Source organism: Oncorhynchus nerka, linkage group LG22 (assembly GCF_034236695.1).
Source record: "Oncorhynchus nerka isolate Pitt River linkage group LG22, Oner_Uvic_2.0, whole genome shotgun sequence".
In the NCBI taxonomy this organism is placed as follows: Eukaryota; Metazoa; Chordata; class Actinopteri; order Salmoniformes; family Salmonidae; genus Oncorhynchus; species Oncorhynchus nerka.
Window position 1 is genome coordinate 72,251,596 of NC_088417.1, and position 19,835 is coordinate 72,271,430.

Below are 19,835 nucleotides of genomic sequence, written 5' to 3' on the forward strand. Positions count from 1 at the left end.
TGAAGTGTTTCAGGGAGCGTTTTACAGTGATGAGTGGAGGTCGTTTGACCGCTGACCCATTACGGATGCAGGCAATGAGGCAGTGATCGCTGAGATCTTGGTTGAAGACAGCAGAGGTGTATTTAGAGGGCAAGTTGGTTAGGATGATATCTATGAGGGTGCCCGTGTTTAAGGCTTTGGGGAGGTACCTGGTAGGTTCATTGATAATTTGTGTGAGATTGAGGGCATCAAGTTTAGATTGTAGGATGGCTGGGGTGTTAAGCATGTTCCAGTTTAGGTCTTGAACTCACTGAAGTCAGATTTCCCAGTTCAGAGATAACAGTTGTTTAGAGCAAGGCAGAAATCATGCTGGATTGACAGCATGGCCAATGTTGAATGTTTTTAAGCTTGGAAAAGAGACCCTTAAACACAAATTTGGGACCACACACTCACTCCACTGAATAGCAGCCTAGTGATTGCTTTGCAATGCTTGCAGATAGCAAATAATTTCCTCCAATCCACTCATTGTTGAGCTTGCAATTTCCAACTTGTGTAATGTTTATTTCCAATGGCCGATGAGCACCGATATGTTTTATCTATATTTTCTCTTAATTATTTATCTTCATATGACAAGGATTAAAAAGGATTTGCCAGTAGATTATCGACTTGATTCATGATGATGACTGCTAGCTAAGATTTTGAAAGTATGATGTTAACATGATCAGTCCAATCAAAGCTACCGTAGATACAGTGGGGCAAAAAGGTATTTAGTCAGCCACCAATTGTGCAAGTTCTCCCACTTAAAAAGATGAGAGAGGCCTGTAATTTTCATCATAGGGTACATTTCAACTTTGACAGACAAAATGAGAAAAAAAATCCAGAAAATCACATTGTAGGATTTTTAATACATTTATTTGCAAATTATGGTTGAAAATAAGTATTTGGTCAATAACAAAAGTTTATCTCAATACTTTGTTATATACCCTTTGTTGGCAATGACAGAGGTTAAACGTTTTCTGTAAGTCTTCACAAGGTTTTCACACACTGTTGCTGGTATTTTGGCCCATTCCTCCATGCAGATCTCCTCTAGAGCAGTGATGTTTTGGGGTTGTTGCTGGGCAACACGGACTTTCAACTCCCTCCAAAGATTTTCTATGGGGTTGAGATCTGGAGACTGGCTAGACCACTCCATGACCTTGAAATGCTTCTTACGAAGCCACTCCTTCGTTGCCCGGGCGGTGTGTTTGGGATCATTGTCATGCTGAAAGACCCAGCCACGTTTCATCTTCAATGCCCTTGCTGATTGAAGGAGGTTTTCACTCAAAATCTCACGATACATGGCCCCATTCATTCTTTCCTTTACACGGATCAGTCGTCTTGGTCCCTTTGCAGAACAACAGCCCCAAAGCATGATGTTTCCACCCCCATGCTTCACAGTAGGTATGGTGTTCTTTGGATGCAACTCAGCATTCTTTGTCCTCCAAACACGATGAGTTGAGTTTTTACCAAAACGTTATATTTTGGTTTCATCTGACCATATGACATTCTCCCAATCTTCTTCTGGATCATCCAAATGCTCTCTAGCAAACTTCAGACGGGCCTGGCCATGTACTGGCTTAAGCAAGGGGACACGTCTGGCACTGCAGGATTTGAGTCCCTGGCGGCGTAGTGTGTTACTGATGGTAGGCTTTGTTACTTTGGTCCCAGCTCGCTGCAGGTCATTCACTAGGTCCCCCCGTGTGGTTCTGGGATTTTTGCTCACCGTTCTTGTGATCATTTTGACCCCACGGGGTGAGATCTTGCGTGGAGCCCCAGATCGAGGGAGATTATCAGTGGTCTTGTATGTCTTCCATTTCCTAATAATTGCTCCCACAGTTGATTTCTTCAAACCAAGCTGCTTACCTATTGCAGATTCAGTCTTTCCAGCCTGGTGCAGGTCTATAATTTTGTTTGTGGTGTCCTTTGACAGCTCTTTGGTCTTGGCCATAGTGGAGTTTGGAGTGTGACTGCTTGAGGTTGTGGACAGGTGTCTTTTATACTGATAACAAGTTCAAACAGGTGCCTTTAATACAGGTAACAAGTGGAGGACAGAGGAGCCTCTTAAAGAAGAAGTTACAGGTCTGTGAGAGCCAGAAATCTTGCTTGTTTGTAGGTGACCAAATACTTATTTTCCACCATAATTTGCAAATAAATTCATTAAAAATCCTACAATGTGATTTTCTAGATTTTTTTTCTCATTTTGTCTGTCATAGTTGAAGTGTACCTATGATGAAAATTACAGGCCTCTCTCATCTTTTTAAGTGGGAGAACTTGCACAATTGGTGGCTGACTAAATACTTTTTTGCCCCACTGTATAACGTGATTAGATGTCATTTTATCTGTGGCCAATGACCTTGAGCCTTCTTGGAGGGCACTTCTAATGTAACTCTATGGCAGCATCCAAGGGGCTTGCATTTTCGAGCTCTACCCTTAGATATGGCAGTGACATAGTGTCCCCATGAGTAACAGAACACTGAACCAATCACAGAGCAACTAGAGATCATTACCAACCCCTACGCTCCGTATTTTCCGCTGGCTGCCCCACCCCCACAGAAAGCATTGAGCTAGGCTGAAACACCTGCAGTTTGGAGCTGCCTTCCTCAAAAAAGCTTGTTTGTATGCGGCTTTATTAACGCATTGATTTTATATATTTTTTTACATTGTTTGCAAACTGTTATGTGAAACTTGTAAATGAACTAATGAGGGAATAACACACACACCTGAGCAGCCAAGCTGAGCAGCCAATTGTCCAATTAATTTTGAGGGGGCACATATAAAAGTGCTGTAATTCCTACACCGTTCACCTGATTTTGATGTAAATCTGTAATTTAAGTCTGCACATTCGGCTCACAGCAACTCCAATATGATGTGGTAGACAGCTAAAATAATAGTAACTTGGTCAGTGTCCAAATATTGATGGACCTGACTGTATGGAATTATGTAGATAGCAAAAAAGTGTTAAACAAATCAAAATATATGTTATATTTGAGATTCTTCAAAGTATCCACCCTTTGCCTTGATAACAGCTTTGCACATGCTTGGCATTCTCTCAACCAGCTTCATGAGGTAGTCACCTGGAATGCATTTAAATTAACAGGTGTGTCTTGTTAAAAGTTAATTAGTGGAATTCCTTTCCTTCTTAATGCGTTTCAGTCAATCAGTTGTGTTGTGACAAGGTAGGTGTGATATACAGAAGATAGCCCTATTTGTTAAAAGACCAAGCCCATATTATGGTAAGAAAAGCACAAATATGCAAAGATATGTTTCAGTAAGACATTGCCAAGTCTCTAATTGTAAGAAAACAGAATTGAAACTAATAGCTTTAAATTCAACGGAAATGGAGGCTGGAAACACCCCACTCTGCAAAAACTGGTTGAATCAATGTTTTTTCCATATAATTTCAACCCAGAAAAACTATCAACGTGGAAAAACTGATTGGATTTGCAAGAAATCCTCATAAGGGCATTGTCTTTTTTGCACCCAACTTTTACCCTGTGGTGTACTTACAGTAAGTAGTGTGTTGTGGTATCTGTACTTACTATTTATATTTTTGACTACTTTTACTTATATTCCACTACATTCCAAAATTTAAAAAAACAAATGTACTTTTTACTCCATGCATTTTCCCTGACACACAAAAGTGCTTTTTGAATGCTTAACGGGACAGGAAAATGGTCCAATTCACACTTATCAAGAGAACATCCCTGGTCATCCCTACTACCTCTGATATGACGGACTCACTAAACACAAATGCTTCATTTGTAAATTATGTCTGAGTGTTGGAGTGTGCCCTTGACTATCCGTAAATTAAAATAATAAAAAAACATGAAAATTGTGCTGTTTGGATTGCCTAATATAAGTAATTTGAAATGATGAATACTTTTACATTTACCTTTTTAAACATTTAAAACCAAATACTTTTAGACTTGTACTCAAGTAGTATTTTACTGATTGACTTTCACTTTAGTAATAATTTGGTTGATTTCACGTTGGTTGACAACTCAACCAAATGTAAATCAAAACTAGACGTTGAACTGACGTATGTGCCCAGTGGGACTATAATGACCCCATGCTGACTCTAACATACTGTGCAAGTGACCTGTGTCAGCGATTCTTTTCTGAGGAAATATGATAAGGGAATTGAAACTTCAAACTTCCCAAAACCCCACCCCACCACACCCCACCCACCCTCAATTCACAGGATACATAAGGACTAATCAAACATTGAACCAGTCTCTATCAGTTGCAGCAATCAATGACATACACAAAATAATTGCTCCAAGAGCTATTCGCTATGGATGAAAATGAAGATAAAGCATGGTGGAGACCAGGTATGGAAATTTACTGTATACTATGTATTGAATAGGAACCTTGTGACTCCAGGATTGCCAAGAAAAGGGACAGGAGATATAACAACAACATCACCATGTATGGGCCAGGGCTAAATGAAAGTTCATGTATCGTATGTGTTTCCAGAATCCTCTCATGGGTACGTTCATCTGCTGTCTGCTGGCCGGTCCCAGTGGTACCTGTGTGCAGCACTGTGTGTTACCCTCACTCTCTCCTTGTCTCTGCTCATCCTGATGCCAAGTCGGTGTGAGTACTGTACATGATTCCTCAAAAAATAAAGGATATATTATTTTTTACATTTATTTTACCTTTATTTATACAGGTTTTTTCTCATTGAGATAACATCTCTTTTCCAAGAGAGACCTGGTCCAATAGCAGCAGGGGGAACACCATTTCAGACAAAACAACTTACATACACTAACACAACATTAAACAAAACTATAAACACTCATACAGTACAACAAAAACATTTTATGTAAAAAAAAAACACGAAAGTCTTGACTAAAAACAATTACACTCTTATATGAAATATACATCGATCAAGTGTTTAAACTCCACCAACGAAACTAGATCATAATATTTTAAAATGTTCAGGAGAGAATTCCAGGACCACGGAGCTAAGTAACTAAAACTATTTCTACCATGACCTGTTCTAATTTTTGGTACTGTTAGAAGCAAATCAGAATGGGACCGTAATTGATATGTATTTACCGACCTGACTAAAAAAGAACAGAGATAAAATGGTATTTTACCCAATATGGCTTTATAAATCAGTGTATACCAGTGTTTAAGCCTACGCAAATTCAATGACGTCCAGCCAACAGCGCATATCCCAAATCCGGACATGAGCTCTTACAAATGTTCCTTTTATTACCCATATATAGTCTATCTATATCAACATTTCCTGTTTTATTAACCTGTTTACCACCATGGGAATTTTCTGTAGTTGGCAGTGTGGACAGAAAGTTATCTGATTTGGAGAGATCCGTGTCAAATCTGACTGAATCTGTGTCCCTTCACTTATCAAAACTACATGAGAAAGGTTGGTCCATATTCAAATCCTTATTGATTATTGGTTATCTTGGACATTGTTGTATGTTTTTTTTTCAGCCTACTTGTCAGTTACAGTTTTTAGGAAACAGAATAGATTAGATTAAAATATATAGAACACAATCATCACTACGAATCTGATAGCATAATTTATGCAGTTCTCTCACGTCACCCCGCTCCTCCGCTCCCTCCACTGGCTTCCAGTTGAAGCTCGCATCCGCTACAAGACCATGGTGCTTGCCTACGGAGCTGTGAGGGGAACGGCACCTCAGTACCTCCAGGCTCTGATCAGGCCCTACACCCAAACAAGGGCACTGCGTTCATCCACCTCTGGCCTGCTCGCCTCCCTACCACTGAGGAAGTACAGTTCCCGCTCAGCCCAGTCAAAACTGTTCGCTGCTCTGGCCCCCCAATGGTGGAACAAACTCCCTCACGACGCCAGGACAGCGGAGTCAATCACCACCTTCCGGAGACACCTGAAACCCCACCTCTTTAAGGAATACCTAGGATAGGATAAAGTAATCCCTCTCACCCCCCCTCCCCCTGAAAAGATTTAGATGCACTACTGTTCCACTGGAGGTCATAAGGTGAATGCACCAATTTGTAAGTCGCTCTGGATAAGAGCGTCTGCTAAATGACTTAAATGACTTAAATGTTAAAAACAATAGCTACAGGAGCATGAGTGAAATGAGAAAAAAATATATAACACAAATGTATAACATGAAACAACACAACAGTTCAAGTCCATGGTCTACGATCCAATGGTTCAGGACAGAAGGTAGCCGACTAAACACAACGATTTATGATGGAATTGAGCGGACCTATTGTGGGTAGACGAGCGCCGACGTCACATAAAATTGAGTTTTTATCCGAAACTATTGATGACAGGACCCAAATATTCTTTAGGTGTTGAAATCAGTAGTTTTCATAAAAACGTAATTGTATTTAACGTCGGACCTCAAGTCCGCCCACACTAGTCGCCGCACAACTAACGCTACATCATAAATGGTGGAGTTGAGTTTAATCGGCTAGACAGAATATGACAATGTTTGTGTTATCATCACGTCCATTTTCTGCAGTTGGTAGTCTGGAGATGAAGTTATCTGATTTGAAGAGATCAGTATTAAATATGACAGAACGTGTGTCCTTTCACTCATCAAAACTACCGAAGAAAGGTTGGTCCATTTTCAATTTCTTATTAATGGTTATCATGGACATTAGTGTATCAGATTTGTCAGCTGCAGTGCTTGGGATACTTTCTGATTAAAATATGGTCATCATGACTATGATTTGATTTCTGACACGCTCTTAACCCCGGTCCCTAGATTAGTCCTATTCAATCTCAGTATTATATAATAGTCAACTTCATGTGTCACACTCTTCAAATTAACTGTATATAGTGTTAGTGTATCCATCCGTATCTCTCCTACGTGTTAAAGTGGGCTGTCCTGATGGCTGGAATCTTCACAACTCCAGCTGCTACTTCTTCTCGGCTTACCAGGCTTCATGGTACACAGCCCGAGACTCCTGTAGGTCTATGGATGCCACACTGCTCATCCTAACTGACGAAGAAGAGTGGGTGCGTCACAGTTACACACACCTACACCCGTTCTTAGAACTTATTTGTTCGTTGCATTTAGTTCATTTTCAAAGTGGTTCAGTATGGACGCTGAAGATACAGAACTGGCGTAATTCGGGACTCTTGAGGGCTTTACACTGCCCTCTGCTGATCATCAAATGCATTTAGACATTGCTTTAGAAGACCCTGTCCTGACACTCATTCCCACTGTAACAGGTCTTTATAAACATAATGACTGTTGGTCGCCCCTTTTGGCTTGGCCTGTCAGATGAGAGGACTGGAGAGTGGGAGTGGGTCAACGAGAGTCCTTACATCATGAACCGGAGGCAAGTACAATCAAGTCATTATGAAAATTATTGTAAGTCGCTCTGGATAAGAGCGTCTGCTAAATGACTTAAATGAGTTGGACAATTTCTGTTCTCATTGTTATGTCGGGTGCTTGAATAGTACAATAACTGTATTTTCACTGTGTGTTTGCAGTAAATGGATGCCAGGCCAACCTGATAACTGGGCGGGGCATTCTATAGGGGGCACAGAGGACTGTGCCCATATCACATCTGGGAAACTCAATGACAACCACTGCACTGTTACCTATACATTCATCTGCAAAGCCAGACCAGCACCCAACTAATAAAGCTAAACATTTCTAGGCTTTATGATTAGAAATATAACTAACAGGATTGGCTTCAATTAAGCAAGTCCTGTTTTCTATTTGATTGTCACGTTTGTTGATTTTTGCATGCCAAATATGTGGTTTGCTGTATTCCTGATCTAATACACCCATATAAAAAATTAATTGTGCTAATGTCAAATTAGTTTTTATTGAGGACATTTCTTACAATTCAAGTGTGTTCCAATTGCACCGAGCCTTTGCTCTGCAGACATAAAAAAAAATGCTAATGAATCATTACTTTACATAAGGGGATGAGACAGGGAAATTACACAATGATTAAAAACAAAATAAATACAATTAATAGTCTAGAAGAAGTCGATGTCATCAGGTGCATCGAGGTCACGATATTCAATGATGTTGCGTGGATCTCCCCGGGACATTCTGAAGGAAACAGCCAGGATGCAGAGCGGAGGGGAACAGTATAGAAATGGACAGAGAAAAATTAACAGAGGTTTCTAAATGCAAGTAAGTCATTTGCAGAAAAGGAGAAGCTAGTGGTGCTATGTTTGTCCATAACTGACCAAGGTCTCACCTGTTGTTGCGGGGTTTACCAGGGTAGCCACCAGCCTGTCCACGAAAGTTGTCATAGTTACCCCGGCCGCCTCCGTACTGGTTTGGTGGGTAAGGAGGTCCACCTTGAAGAGAAAGGTAGTGTCATGTCAGAACACCTGAGAGCTGCAACCAAATTAATTACATAGTTGTAAACTGCCTTTGAACAAAATGTCAGGACAAGTGCTAATGTAAAAACAGTGGTGTAAGGTACTTAAGTAAAATACTTTAAAGTACTAAAGTAGTTTTTTGGGGTGTGTACTTTACTATTTATATTTTGGGCAACTTTTACTTCACTACATTCCTAAAGAAATTGAATGACTTTCTATTCCATGGATTTTCCTTGACACCCAAAAGTAGTCGTTATATTTTGAATCCTTAGCAGGACAGGAAAATGGTCCAATTCACACTTATCAAGAGAACATCCCTGGTCATCCCTACTGCCTCTGATCTGGCAGACTTACTAAACACAAAAGCATCTTTTATAAATTATGTCTGAGTGTTGGAGTGTGCCCCTGGCTATCCGTAAATTTATGAAAATGGTGCCGTCTACTTTGCTTAATATAAAGAATTTGAAATTATTTATACTTTTACTTTTGATACTTATGTTAAAAACCTAATACTTTTAGTCTTTTACTCAAGTAGTATTTTACTGGGTGACCTCCACTTTTACTTGAGTAACTTTCTATTAAAAAGGTATCTATACTTTTACTCAAGCATGACAATTGGGTACTTTTCCACCATTGATTCATTAAGTCCCTTTTACACAATGTGATTGGTAATATGACAGGTGGGGAGGTAGAGGCTCACCTCCGTAACCCATGACAGGAGGACGAGGCTGACCGGGCCCAAAGCCCATGAGGCCTTGGGGAGGGAAGGGCATGCCTGGAGAGAGAACTCCTACAGAAAGATGGAGAGAGACAAAGTCAGTGGAATAATAATATGGACAAAAAGGATTCAATGATACAGCATCACCTACACCTAAACTATTCTAGAAGCACTAGGGGCCTGTTCAGGAAGATGTAATGTTACAGAACGTTAAAATAAAACTGGATGGTGTAGAACAGATATGACTGTCAGAGAGAACAGGGAATCGTGTCAGGTCTACTGATTCTATTTGTATGTGCAACGTGTCCCTCTCACCTTGTCCTGGGCCGAGTGGAGGAGGGGGCTTCATCTCTGGGAGGGAAGGTCGCTTGGCATCCATGAGAAAGTTGTTGAAAAACACCACCTCCCTTTTCACCTCCTCAATCTTGTCCTCGTGTTTGTTCAGGATGTGCTTGCGCACAAATTCTGGGCCCTGGCCAGGCAGAAGGAACAAATTCATTCACATTTTAATCTGCACCACACCTTGGGAAGGCGATAAAGACCAGTACATGCTCAATGCTCTTTGGGTATGCAATATTTACTATTTGACCAATTTACTTCCATCCTAATACAGACACACAAATACAGATGCACCTTGAACTTCTTGCCACTGAGGGGGCAGAGCCACTTGTCCTTGCCCAGCTCCTGGGTGTTGGCCAACACAAACTTCTCCACCTCCTGCTCCGGGTCCTTCCGGCCCATTTTTCCTGCCTCCTCCTCCGATAGCTTCTCCTTCACACTGAACAGGGGGCTCAGCCTCTCCTCAAATGTCTTCTGCCACTCCAACACTGGGTGCATGACAGGGGGAGACAATCAGTCAATAGTGTCAGTTTATGATGCCCAGCCAGTGTTGAATATACAGTAGTGTGGTGCTCACCTTCCCCATGTGCGATGCGATTGGGAGGGATGGGCCCGCGCACATGGATCATGCCACAACGGTTGGGCATCTCATCCTCGCTGGGGTACTCGCAGTTGTTGTAGTAGTCGATGGAATGGACAATGCGCAGGTACAAGAGAAGACGGTCCAACACCTGGGAAGAGATTAAGGAAATCAAGTCACCATTAGATAATTTACTTTTCCCTTCTTAATTTGACCATTTGATTAGCGTCAGACAAAACCCACACAGTTCACTACCTACAAAGAGCGTGTAAAGCGGCTGTGTATCAGTGTGAGCCAAGGCAGATGGACGGACCTTGACCAGCTTGTCGTCTCTTTCCACAGTGATCTCCGCTGGGTAGCCCTCCTTGGTGCCCTCCTCTGCGTCAGCTCCACCCACACTGCCCAGAAGCTCCTCCTCCTCAGCACTCACCTCCTCTATCAGGTAGTCAGTGATGTTCTTCAGAATGGGGTTCTGGGCCGCCACCTGATACCACACAATACAATATTAAACATACAAGTAACTCATATGTATTGCAAAGACACCCAATTGCTTGTGTGTGTACCTCCACAGCAGACACTGCCTCTCCACGGGACTTGTGGCTCCACAGCCTGCCTCTGTGGTCCAGGGAGTGGATGAGTTTGGCTGACAGCTTGATGTCGTTTCGCAGCACCTGTTTGTGCTGAGTGATACCATTGATGTTGCGGACCCTCCGGGCCAGGTCTCTGTTGACCCCCGGAGCCAGCTCACAGTCACGCAGCTACATACAGCAGAGAGGGGACATACAGGGTCAGAACACTCACTTGACTCAAGTGCAATATCTTGCTCATCACCGGGTTCCAGGTCCAGAACTACCTAATGTTGTAGTCTTGATTAGAGGTTGTTAAACTCACTCTGATGTTCTGGAGGTTCCAGCAGGTCTCTTTGATGTTGACACTACGGTCAAACGTCACCCAGCAGCGACGGAAGAACCTGACATTGGACGGAGGTGGTTAAAGGTATACAAACATGAGGTGAATGACAGAAGTTCCATTTTTAACAGTCCACTATAGTCCATTAGCAGCAGAGGGGGTCAGGCTGTGGGTATGGTCAGATGGAAGTGGAACTAACCTGCGCTCTGGTTGGGGATCAGACAAACACACTCGCATGAACCCAGGATATCTCCGACACAGCTGAGGCAGAAACAATAGGTTAGTTCATCCTCTTGGATGCCTAAGGTCATTGTGTGTGTGGGTACAGCTGTATCGGAGTCCTTTGCATCAATGTAACTTTTCATACAGGAATCCAGAATAATTTTGACAGTCCATTCAAGTGTTCAGTATGATTGTACAGTCAGATTGAATGAACTTACAGCTATGATCTCTGCCTTGGAGATGGTGGGGGCTATGCTCCTCATGAATAGAGAGCAGGTCCTGTGGAGAGGCCGGGGTCTCGGTGGCTGGTCCTCCTTGGGTTTCTTCTCTTCCTTCTCCCTCTCTCTTTCCTTTGGTTTCTCGTCTTTGATTTTTTTTCTGTCAGCTACACAATTTGTGGGGTGTTACTAGACTTAAAACATTTTAATATTCAAATATATTTTTAACAGTGACCCCATCTCAGTCCTGTCGTCGCTCACCTTCACACTCTTCTTCCTCCTTGTCCTCCCCTTCCTCACCCTCATCCTCCTTTTCCTCACCCTCCTCCCTCTCTACAGGTTTATCAGAGGAATGATGGGAGTTGGAGTCCGAGTCTGAGTCACTCTCAGAGGCACTGGCCTCATCTTCACTGTCTCCACTGTGCTTCCTCTTCCTCTTCTTACTCAGCTAACACATGTGAAGGAAAATAGGTTGTGGTCAAGGGTCAATAAATCCATGTCAATAAGCCCAAATCCTAACTTAAGATCTGTGTTTAACTCCTGTACAAATTTCTCATTGTCATCAATACAAGACTACACAAACGTTCACACAGATCTCAAGTTAGGATTCGGCCCCTTTAAGCACACCACATTCATTCTAAAGACAGAAAGAGTGAATAAGACATATGGGTGCTAGACACTAACCTTCTTAGGCTCAGGCACAACCTCTTTGCTTTTCGTCTCTTTTTCTCCTTCCTCCTCTTCTCCCTCACTCCCTCCTTCTGCTGCCTCACCACCACCGTTTGCACCCTTCTCCATGCTGCAGGCATCATTCTCCCCCTGTGGCAGAGTTTGCTTACATCAATGACCAGCTGACAAGAGGGATTCCTGTTCTGAAGGGCAAGAGTAGAGCAGGCCAGGACAAAGAAAAAGTGGTTACAACAAGAGACAGCATACCTTCTCTTTGTCAGCTGGGGGTTTGCTGTCATTGTCCATATCCTTAGGCTCCTCTTTTTTGGGGGGCTCAGTTCCCGGACCCCCAGCTGCCGCCCTGTCAGCTCTCCCTCTTTCCTCTTCCTCCTCAGACGGAAGCTCCAGGATGCGAAGGTCATAATCTGTCCCTCCCTCCATCTTTATCACAGCTAAAGGACAGGGGAAAGGACTGGGTTTGGATATAGAACCTGTTGAGGTTACTAATATTCACCAACAAATACAAACACTTCACTCCTCCTGACACTGCTTAAAACGAAGGTTGACAGCAAAATACTCTCCAACAGAAAGATGAATGAAGCCATTAGAGACACCTCCCACAGCCTCCCCTCCCACGACTCTACCTGCATCCAAGACCTTCATGATAGCCTGGGCCTTCTCTATGTCCAGCGAGACCGTGTCGAACCAGCTGTTCTCCATTAGGAACATGTAGACATTCAGCCGGTTCTGCAGGGCACTGTGGGACTCCGCCTTCCGCCGGCCCGCCTCATCTGGGTGGTACTTGGATCGGAACCTGCGTTTACAACAATGTCCCCAAAAAGGCACAGGGAGAGACGGGCAGGGATGGAGTGGAGGAATGTTAAAGAAATCACTTGTATGCATGGCCAGGCCAAATAAACTGGCCTACAGCACTGAACTGGGCCCTATCTACTTCAGTTCTATACCCAAACAGTAAATCAAACATTACATTTAAAAAATACTAAGGACACCTGGTTTTTCTGAATCCTGCAATGTTTTATTAGGGAGGAAAACAGCATGTCCGTCAATTAAATGCAACTAGCTAGGCCTAATCAAGTGACTGCCATATGAAGAAACAGGGCCTGAAAATGCTAGGTGCTTTCTGGGGTTTGAGGTGCTACTGTAGATTTTTCACAAAGTTTGCATGGTGTTATGTTTGTGTGTGGGTATAGCTGTTTGTGAAACATATCAGGAAGCTTTAGGTTAACTCACCAAAAATAAGGCAGAAAGGCAAAAAGGACAAAAAAAGAAAGAACATAACAGTTCAGAATTTTACAGTTCAGAAGGGCAAATTTGCCATGGTGTGGACTAAATTTACCTTTTCTTCTCCCAGTATAACAACACACATATATACTGAGAGGGGTCTCTTCTGTAAAAATGCGCTCCACTTCACCCCCCTACTGTGTTTGTGTGCACACAATTTCATTTTCGGGATTCGCTTTGATCCAAATACAAAAACAAAAATGGGGGAAAAAAGCATCACATACTAAAGAAAAGAAAAAATATTTCCATGCGCGCAAAGTGGTTTATTTGCCTGTCTAGCTAAGATTCCTGGTACTGTACGTCTAAGAGCAACTGCATTGTGCGCAGTGCAAGCCCTAGCTGTCTAACAACGATTCCTGTGAAGAGTTCCAGTGTCTCGTCTTCAAAAACCTTGTTGTGAAGGACGGGGGAGGAGTGGGAGGGAAGAAGGTTTGGTTAAGTTAAGAAAACTAAAAAAGGAGCATTGACAATGTATGATCCCTGGACACACCGGTGAAAAAAAATGGTGATAAGCACCAGAGACAACCATATTCTATTTACAACTGTGACAACTGACAATTCAATCAGATTAACTTCAGAGCTAAATCTTTATATCCTGTTTATTAGCTAGGCTATTTACTGACCATCGATGATAGTGCCCAACCATTGTAATAACCCACCATTCTTATCTAAAAGTGGCATGGTATGCATAATAAGCCTACCCCAAAAACTAGGTTTTCTTAACACTATCAATAACAGATCAAAGTCATTTTGAAAATAATGATGTATGTTCAGGATGCTTTAGATAACCAAATTTGTCCATAACATTTTTCAACTAGACTCAACTCTCACATGTCTTGATATTGCACCCGGTCAAATAAAGGTCTAATATCTTCCACAAACTACACTGTCTTTACCAAGCCATTAACAAAAGGCTCCAATCTCAACTATCAGATCTATTTGACAGAGACAATTTCTGTATATAGAGGTTGTCAGTGTAGACAGTCTAATTCACAGCACACTGATTATTAATACTAATAGTTCAGCAAAGGCTCTGATAAACGTACCACTCTTCATCTTTGTGAGCAAGGAAGAAGTCCTGCATCTGCTGCCGTCGGAAGTCTATCTTGTACTCATTATAACGCTTAACTGCCTCAGTCTCATCCACAGAGTCATCCAGGGACAGCAGGAACTCCTTAAAGCTCTTCATCACTGGAGGCGGTGGGCCCAGGTCCATATCATGGATGTTACCTAGCCTAGAAAACATAGGACAGGGTTAAAAAAAAGTGTGTGAAATAACATTGACCTAAGGGCAAGATAATCTATTTGGTGGAACAGTCGTGTTAGTTTTGCCTGCAATTTTAGATAGTCTTAAAATACCTTTTAGTCATATCTTCCTTCGTTAAGTTTGAGTTATTAACGCCTAAACGCTGGACAATTTTAGTCTAGTTTTAGACAGACATTTCAGGTCACAATATTAAATAATGATTTTATTTATTTATTTGACCTTTATTTAACTAGGCAAGTCAGTTAAGAACAAATTCTTATTTTCAATGACGGCCTAGGAACAGTGGGTTAACTGCCTGTTCAGGGGCAGAACAACAGATTTGTACCTTGTCAGCACGGGGATTTGAACTTGCAACCTTTCGGTTAATAGTCCAACGCTCTAACCACTAGGCTACCACTAGGCTAACTACCATCATGTCCACATTCAGATAGCCTTGTCCAACTGGGCCTATACTATCCCCTCATATTCCTTAGCTGAAAACATTGAGATGGTGCCAGATTGTAACCAATGCCAGCCATAATTAACCATATAGGTAATAAAGCCTTGGCTCCAGGTTAAACTATTTACAGCTCAGATTTTCTCCCCATCATAACCCTCAAGGGGGTAAATAACATTAGTTTCCTTGAAAAGGAGCTTCAGCATTACAAAAACGCAGAAGTACTACTATACTCCTAATATTCAATTCGCATTTGCAGGCCGCAGCGCGGGAGCAGCAACGCAGAGGAATGAATAACAGCGCACATGGGGAAAATAGAACTAGTGATATGATCTTAAAACAAAAATAGTCTACATGGAAGAAAGAGAGAGTAAACATGGTTTCTAGTTGACCTTAGTTACAAATCAAGTGTCCTGGCTTCGCATCAGTTCAAAAGATTGAGGAGTGACTGACGTGACCACCAGAGCTGTGTGGGAGAAAACTATATTCTAGTCATGGCTCATCCTAGATAACTACTGCTGTACACACCTTTTCTAGTCATATGCTGTCTTCATACACACAACAATATAAAATGCAACATGTAAAGTAAATGTAATGTAAAGTGTTGGTCCCATGTTTCATGAGCTGAAATAAAAGATCCCAGAAATGTCCCCATACGCACAAAAAGCTTTCATTTTTGCCACAAATTTGTTTACATGCCTGTTAGTGAGCATTTCTCCTTTGCCAAGATAACTCATCCACCCGACAGGTGTGGCATATCAAGAAGCTGATTAAACAGCATGAGTATTACAAAGGTGGTCCTTGTGTTGGGGACAATAGAAGGCCACTCTAAAATGTGCAGTTGTGTCACAATGCCATAGATTAGGTCTCAAGCAGGACTGTCCACCAGAACTGTTGGCAGAGAATTGAATGTTCATTTCTTTACCATACTTTAACGTCAGTCGAGAATTTGGCAGTATATCCAACCGGCCTCACATGCGCAGACTACGCGTAACCACGCCAGCCCAGGACCTCCACATCCTGCGTCACCTGCGGGATCGTCAGGCCAGCCACCCGGACAGCTGACGAAACTGTGGGTTTGCACAAACTGTCAGAAACCGTCCCAGGGAAGCTCATCTGCGTGTTCATCATCCTCACCAGGGTCTTGACCTGACTGAAATTAGGCTTTGTAAGCAACCTTTGATGGCCATTGGCACAATGGAGAAGTGTACTTTTCACAGATAAATCCCAGTTAACTGTACTGGGCAGATGGTAGACGTTGTGAACAGAGTGCCCCATGGTGGCGGTGGGGTTATGGTATGGGCAAGCATAAGCTACGGACAACGAACAAAATTGGATTTTATCAATGGCAATTTGAATGGTCAGAGATACCGTGATGGGATCCTGGAGGCCCATTGTTGTGCCATTCATCCGCCACCACCACCTCATTTCAGATTGCTGATGCACGGTCCCATGTTGCAAGGATCTGTACATCATTTCTGGAAGCTGAACATGTCCCAGTTCTTCCATGTCCTGCATACTTACAAGACACGTCATCCACTGAGCATGTATGTGATGCTTTGGATCGAAAGCATGTTCCAGTTCCCGCCAATATCCAGCAACTTCGCACAGCCATTGAAGAAGAGTGGGACAACATTCCACAATCAACAGCCTGATCAGCTCTACGTGAAGGCTATGTGTGGCGCTGCATGAGACAAAAAGTGGTCACACCAGAGACTGTTTTTTTTAATCCACAACCCTACCATTGTCTGTATTCCAAGTCGTGAAATCGGAAAAAAATTTCTTCTCATTTTGTCTGTCATAGTTCAAGTGTACCTATGATGAAAATTACAGGCCTCTCTCATCTTTTTAAGTGGGATAACTTGCACAATTGGTGGCTGACTAAATACTTTTTTGTCCCACTGTATTTATTTTACAGTTTCGTTATCATAGTTTCGTCAGGAAAAATAGTCAAGAGACAAATGTTTTTTGTCAGTTGTGGTTGACAAATTAACACTGGAGCAATCACAGCACCAGTCAGGGACATGGTGCCATTTGATGGTTATCTGCTTTCCACATACGACTAAACGGCATCTCTGTATGAATAGGTTGGTTGTGCCCAGTCTACTCTCCTCACCTTGCCTGGATGGGGATACCATGGTGAGGCTGCATGAGGTGCAGGTCAGGGTGGCCCCAGGGCTGTGGAGGAGCGTAGCTGGGGCCTCCACCACCACCATAACCCAAGTCATACCCCCCATGGTAGGGATCTCCTCCATGGTCATCCCTGATCAAAACAGAGGGAGGATTAGATCAAACATTTTAGATTTGAAGACAGTGATGTAGATTAATTTGATTCTCACCAGTCTCTCCTCATGCGTTTTTGTTGGGGACTCATGTCGTGCCTGGGTGGGGAGAACCTCTCCCTTCGACCCCTCTCGTAGTCCCGATACTCCCCCCGGCTACGACGCTCCCTGCCCCTGTCCCACTCCCTGGCAGATGGGCGCCAGTGAACAGAAAAAGCCAAATGATACGTGTGAAATACCATGTATGAAATGGATTGGAAATGTTCTCTCATTTCAAATATAGTCACTTCCCATGTCGAATAAAGTCTATTCCCTCTTCCTCACCTGTCATTCCAGTCATCCCTACGCCTGTCCTCTCTCTCTCGGGAGCGGTCATAGTTGTCGCTCCTCTCACGACGGAACTTGTCTCTCCTTCTGCGATCATATTCATCATCACTGTCTGCCATCGCCCTAAATTTTAAGTCAGTCTACAAATTAGCATAAACGTTCAAATGGTAAATGGTAGTTAGCTTTCTAGGTACCAAGCAAATGAAATATCAAGTTACACTGGGCTGCCCTTAACTAGTAATATCATCAAATGAACATCTACATGACTTTGTCCTTAACTATAATTTTATTTATTTATTTCACCTTTATTTAACCAGGTAGGCAAGTTGAGAACAAGTTCTCATTTACAATTGCGACCTGGCCAAGATAAAGCAAAGCAGTTCGACAGATACAACGACACAGAGTTACACATGGAGTAAAACAAACATACAGTCAATAATACAGTATAAACAAGTCTATATACAATGTGAGCAAATGAGGTGAGAAGGGAGGTAAAGGCAAAAAAGGCCATGGTGGCAAAGTAAATACAATATAGCAAGTAAAATACTGGAATGGTAGTTTTGCAATGGAAGAATGTGCATAGAAATAAAAATAATGGGGTGCAAAAGAGCTAAATAAATAAATAATGTGTCGCAAAGAAATTTGCCTGCTGATTGATCTCTGCTAGTACTGCTACTGGGAATCGCATGACAAATTATAGTAGCTAACCAACATCTTGTATGACATTTCAAGTAGGTACAAAGATACTAACTAACCACCTTTAGTATGGTGTAGCTACCTAGCTGTTTATGTTTCTAGCTAGCTAGGTAACATTAGTGTTTGAGCCGCGTTAGCTAGCTTGAATAGGAGTTTCAAAGTAGGTTTAGTGAAATTAGCTAGGTATACTTATTTTTTAATGGTAGCCAGTTGTAGCTTAATTAGGTACTTCCAATGTACTAGTATCTTAGTTTACATTTTCAAAGTAGTAAGCTAACGTTAGCTACCTTACCCAACGCTGTAGCTAAGATAGCTAGCCAACTACCGTTAGCCGTTACTATTGTACTAAAAGCGGCAGACGCAAACAAAGCAAGGTTGGTGCTTTTACTAGGCCCAGGCCGAATGCCGTTATATTTTAAGTGCCACAAAGCGTAATATCCTGTTACTTCCTATACGTAACATGAACGTTAGTATAGCTACATCCATTGACATCATGACATTAAACTTTATAGATGTACATATACCTATTTTTTTTTAACCGTTGTTTTAGCAAACCTTTATGGCCTCTCTTCCAGGCGTGTAATGGCGAAACGGCTTCTACTTCTTCGGTGGGATTTATCGGCGGTTGGCATCCAACGTTAAGGTGCATTATCGCCGCCTACTGTACTGGAGTGTGGGGCAGAGACAGGGAGAAACTAAATCCCACCTGCAGGCCCCGTTGCTTTAAAAAAAAGATAACATATTTGAGAATATATCTAATGACGTTCATTCAATATACTATTTAATTTCCTGTATCCCCTTCTCCCTCATACTAGATGTCTTTCTCTCTCTTTCCCTCCAATAATGTCCACACTGTATCAATACATTCTCCACGGTCTCTTTTTCCTGGCAATACTCACATTTTCCTGTTGGATGCTTTCCTATCACATGTAATGTGTTATTAAACTGGCTGTGTCCTACCCTTAATATTGTAAATATAGCCTCCTCTATTCTGTTCCTTCCTGCTGCTCTCCCCTCCCCAACTTTCCTCTGTGCTTGAAATAAATGCCTAACCCTTAGTATCTCTATTCCACTGCTCCTGCCTGTTCTCCACCATCACAGTCCATATCATGCTTTTTGCCTCTGCCTTGCTCATTGAAACTACCACATCAACATCCCCACTACTTAGTGCTTGTTTAGCCAGTACATCAACTGCCTCGTTCCCCTCCACTCCCACATGAGCTGCTTCACATCTCCTTGTGAAGCAGCTGTTTCTTCTTTTGAGTTTAACAACGGATGGCATCCAATATGTTACATTACCGCCCCCAACTGGACTATAATATAAATCCATTATAATTTGTGATACTAAATGAGAAAGGAAAAAGGAAAAAATAATAATAATAAAAGCAATAATAATAATAATACAAAAAGTAAAACCCTTCCAACTAACCATACACTAAACACCCACTACCAAATTCCACTACTTTGACCATATCTGCTCTTGCATCATCCAAAGGCCTGGGAGGACCCCCACTCAACACTTAACTCTTCTGAAGTCAAAT

At 42.2% G+C, this 19,835-nt stretch overlaps 2 protein-coding genes across 9 annotated transcripts; one reads left to right on the plus strand and one right to left on the minus strand.

Annotated features, from left to right (window-relative positions):
• The first annotated feature begins 4,241 nt into the window (after positions 1–4,241).
• LOC115105627 (asialoglycoprotein receptor 1-like) lies at positions 4,242–7,798 on the plus strand. 3 transcript variants are annotated; one of them, XM_065007377.1, is made up of 7 exons: positions 4,242–4,349; positions 4,495–4,614; positions 5,315–5,410; positions 6,498–6,593; positions 6,858–6,997; positions 7,214–7,323; positions 7,478–7,798. In XM_065007377.1, exons 1-7 carry the CDS (start codon positions 4,313–4,315, stop codon positions 7,626–7,628), a joined length of 750 nt encoding a protein of 249 aa, XP_064863449.1. In that variant the 5' UTR covers positions 4,242–4,312; the 3' UTR covers positions 7,629–7,798. The 3 variants fall into 3 exon arrangements, with proteins under 3 accessions (XP_064863449.1, XP_029483720.1, XP_064863450.1); XM_029627860.2 differs by lacking the exon at positions 6,498–6,593; XM_065007378.1 differs by lacking the exon at positions 5,315–5,410.
• Position 7,799: 1 nt separating this feature from the next.
• On the minus strand, positions 7,800–18,940 carry LOC115105628 (serrate RNA effector molecule homolog). 6 transcript variants are annotated; one of them, XM_065007376.1, is made up of 20 exons: positions 18,850–18,940; positions 17,595–17,721; positions 17,329–17,471; positions 17,106–17,252; positions 14,333–14,521; positions 12,629–12,798; positions 12,252–12,436; positions 12,000–12,134; positions 11,577–11,763; positions 11,316–11,482; positions 11,075–11,136; positions 10,858–10,936; positions 10,530–10,724; positions 10,280–10,450; positions 9,964–10,117; positions 9,681–9,874; positions 9,363–9,519; positions 9,030–9,119; positions 8,203–8,305; positions 7,800–8,051 (listed from the first exon to the last, which is right to left on the minus strand). In XM_065007376.1, exons 2-20 carry the CDS (start codon positions 17,715–17,717, stop codon positions 7,976–7,978), a joined length of 2,727 nt encoding a protein of 908 aa, XP_064863448.1. In that variant the 5' UTR covers positions 17,718–17,721; positions 18,850–18,940; the 3' UTR covers positions 7,800–7,975. The 6 variants fall into 6 exon arrangements, with proteins under 6 accessions (XP_064863448.1, XP_064863445.1, XP_064863444.1 ...); XM_065007373.1 differs by having other exon boundaries at positions 8,192–8,305; positions 18,819–18,927; XM_065007372.1 differs by having other exon boundaries at positions 17,329–17,457; positions 17,596–17,721; positions 18,819–18,926.
• Between the last annotated feature and the right edge of the window lie 895 nt (positions 18,941–19,835).